The 2,542-nt window shown below is 34.2% G+C and overlaps 1 protein-coding gene across 1 annotated transcript; it reads right to left on the bottom strand.

The window, feature by feature from the left end:
* Nucleotides 1-249: 249 nt before the first annotated feature.
* LOC108574086 (syntaxin-7) lies at nt 250-1,586 on the bottom strand. Its single transcript, XM_017936601.1, has 5 exons — nt 1,478-1,586; nt 1,347-1,416; nt 1,114-1,288; nt 831-1,043; nt 250-761 (listed from the first exon to the last, which is right to left on the bottom strand). The coding sequence occupies exons 1-5, from the start codon at nt 1,584-1,586 to the stop codon at nt 513-515; spliced, it is 816 nt and encodes a 271-aa protein (XP_017792090.1). The 3' UTR covers nt 250-512.
* Nucleotides 1,587-2,542: the final 956 nt, after the last annotated feature.

Below are 2,542 nucleotides of genomic sequence, written 5' to 3'. Positions count from 1 at the left end.
ATCAACACATTCACTCTATACTGATTCATACACTTCACAGAAGATTCAGATTTCAAAGTGCACACTGGCATCGTTTAAAATGAATCGCTATACTCGCTGAGTATATTTCATAAAATTATATGGAATATTAATCACAACTATACCATGAATAGACCTATGTGTACATATATATTTATATACTTTTTTTTATACGTGTTTTTATGCACTAGTATTACACAATGAGTAATGAAACGTACAAATGGACTGGGCAGTCTTTGCACATCTTATTTGTAAAATAGATCTTGCACCATTTATTATCACAATTATAAGAATGTTATTAATAATACGATACAGTACGATGCAAGTTTTTTCCATTGCGTTCGTTTCCTTTGATAGTACTATGTGCCTCACATACTTATAAAGCGATTTTCAGAAAGTACACCAACCAAGTATGGTACCTTGCAATTAAGATTTAGCTACATCTTTACTGTCATACTATTTGTATGAAAGCATCATTCAGAACATGAAACATTTTAGGAGCTTTCCCAAACTATAATCGCGATCAATATAGATAGTACGACCGTTCCAATAACAAGAAGTATGCATTTTTTCTTGCGTAGTTTATTTTTATACATACTCGCTTGCCTTACATGTGAATTAGCTTCACTGACATTTACTTCTGTCCTTTCAACAGAAGCTTCTATGGAATCAATGACCTCTCCTTGCTCATGCACCAAAGCACCAAGATCTTTGAATATCTGATTGATATCACTGATATTATTCTGTAAAAATAGTCATTACAGTATAGATATAAAAGATTGACCAATTGCTGTAGTAATAAAAAAATTTACCTCCAGCTGCCTTATACTTGCTTCTTGTTCCTCCAACATCCGCAAATTTTGTTCCTCCTTTAATTGCTGTTGCTGTATTTGTTTCTGAGTTCTGCTATCTTGTAATTCTATTAATGTTTCTTGTTTCTTTTCTCCAAATGGAGCAATACCTGCACTTGCTTTGGCTTTCCTAACCATTTCTTTCTCTTTAGAGGCTGCAAGCCTTTGCACTGCCTAAAACAAAGAAATTTATATAACAAGGTATACATTTCACTGTGTAAATAAAATGTGTTCATGTAGTTACTTGGAAAGAGTTCAATGCACTTGTAAATTCATCTTGAAGACGTTCTCTTTGCATTTTACGCTGTCTCTGTTCTCCTGGACTAGTAGAGCCTGCATTATTAGCCAATATAGCTAAGTCTCGAAGATGTACACTAGTATCTTTGGCTAGCTGTTGTGTATAATGTTGTATTTGATGCCTAAAAGACATGGTGTATAACAGCTATTCATATAAAATAATTATAAATGGAAACTTACAACTGATTTCGTAGTTCTTGAGAATCTGTAGAACTACCCAATTGGTTGACCATTTTTTGCATGGAAGATACTGTTGAACATAAATTGAAATTGTAGCTAACCTCTCACATAGACATAATCCATATACTTACCATTTTGAGATATCTTTAAAATTGATGTGCCAATGCTTTGAGACAGCCTGCCAAAATCTTGTTCTCTAGCAGGACCACCATTGTGATATGATGAAAACCCAATATCCATGTTGACTTGTGTGTTATTTAAAAGAGATTAAAAGTATTAAAATATTATGTACTATATGCAACAGTAACCTCCTTCTTAGAGGTTATTTATTCACTGATTAACACATCAAGATAAATGATCGTAATAAAAATCACTTTTGTAGTTTTCTCACGTATTCTGGATACACTGGACTTGGTGATAGCACCGTTCGCAATAAAAATTGAAATCAATTATTATCTCCTCGGTTTTTCACGCGTACAACGTAGATGCGCGCACGATGAAAAGTCACAGATATGGAAGAAAACACAATGACAGTTCGTACGTCAAAGATGGTAAAGAATTATTATTACTATTGCCCCACCGCTGTCATTAAAACGACCAACAGGATGATCGGCCCACAAGATGACTCATACGGTTACCATCGAAAAATTAGCGATTTCACCTACAAAAGCTATACGCATCGACCTTTGTGATACCGCTCGAAATAAACCAAGTTCACTATGTGAAGCTCTAAAAGTTCGCGTAAATCGATAATGCTAAGACAAGTTTGAATGAATATAGTCGTCACCACTTGTCACGTAGCTCTACACACGAACCATGTTGAGATAAATAAACCGCTCCCGAAAGAAAAATGAGGCCATTACGCATGTGAAACCATCTTTATTGCTATTTGCTGAGAAATTGATGAATAATTTCAATTCGCGTAAAAAGAAATAAGTTCTTAGACACGCATGCACACGATTATTGAATATCATACAGGTGCAAACTTTTCTCTCGCTATGCTTTTTAATCCCTTTCTGTTTCACTAAAAATATCTTTTAATTACTGGTGTTGCTATGAGTAGTACTCTCTATCGCGAGATCTCGTTCCGACGACTTGCACAAAGTTTTGAAAGTATTATTCTGAAAAAATTCAATATAACGGGAAAATGACGAAGATAAAAAGAAATAAAGTACTCAGTATTCCAAGATTTTTTT

Source organism: Habropoda laboriosa, unplaced genomic scaffold, assembly GCF_001263275.1.
Source record: "Habropoda laboriosa isolate 0110345459 unplaced genomic scaffold, ASM126327v1 scaffold145, whole genome shotgun sequence".
Classification (NCBI taxonomy): domain Eukaryota; kingdom Metazoa; phylum Arthropoda; class Insecta; order Hymenoptera; family Apidae; genus Habropoda; species Habropoda laboriosa.
The sequence above is the reverse complement of the archived record's forward strand: the minus strand, read 5'-3'. Positions and strand labels throughout refer to the sequence as shown.

Coding starts and splice junctions, on each gene's coding strand:
- LOC108574086 (XM_017936601.1), bottom strand. CDS start 1,586: ATGGATATTGGGTTTTCATCATATCACAATGGTGGTCCTGCTAGAGAA. Junction 1,417..1,477: donor TTTAAAGATATCTCAAAATG/GTAAGTATATGG, acceptor TATGTTCAACAG/TATCTTCCATGCAAAAAATG. Junction 762..830: donor CAAGTATAAGGCAGCTGGAG/GTAAATTTTTTT, acceptor CTATTTTTACAG/AATAATATCAGTGATATCAA.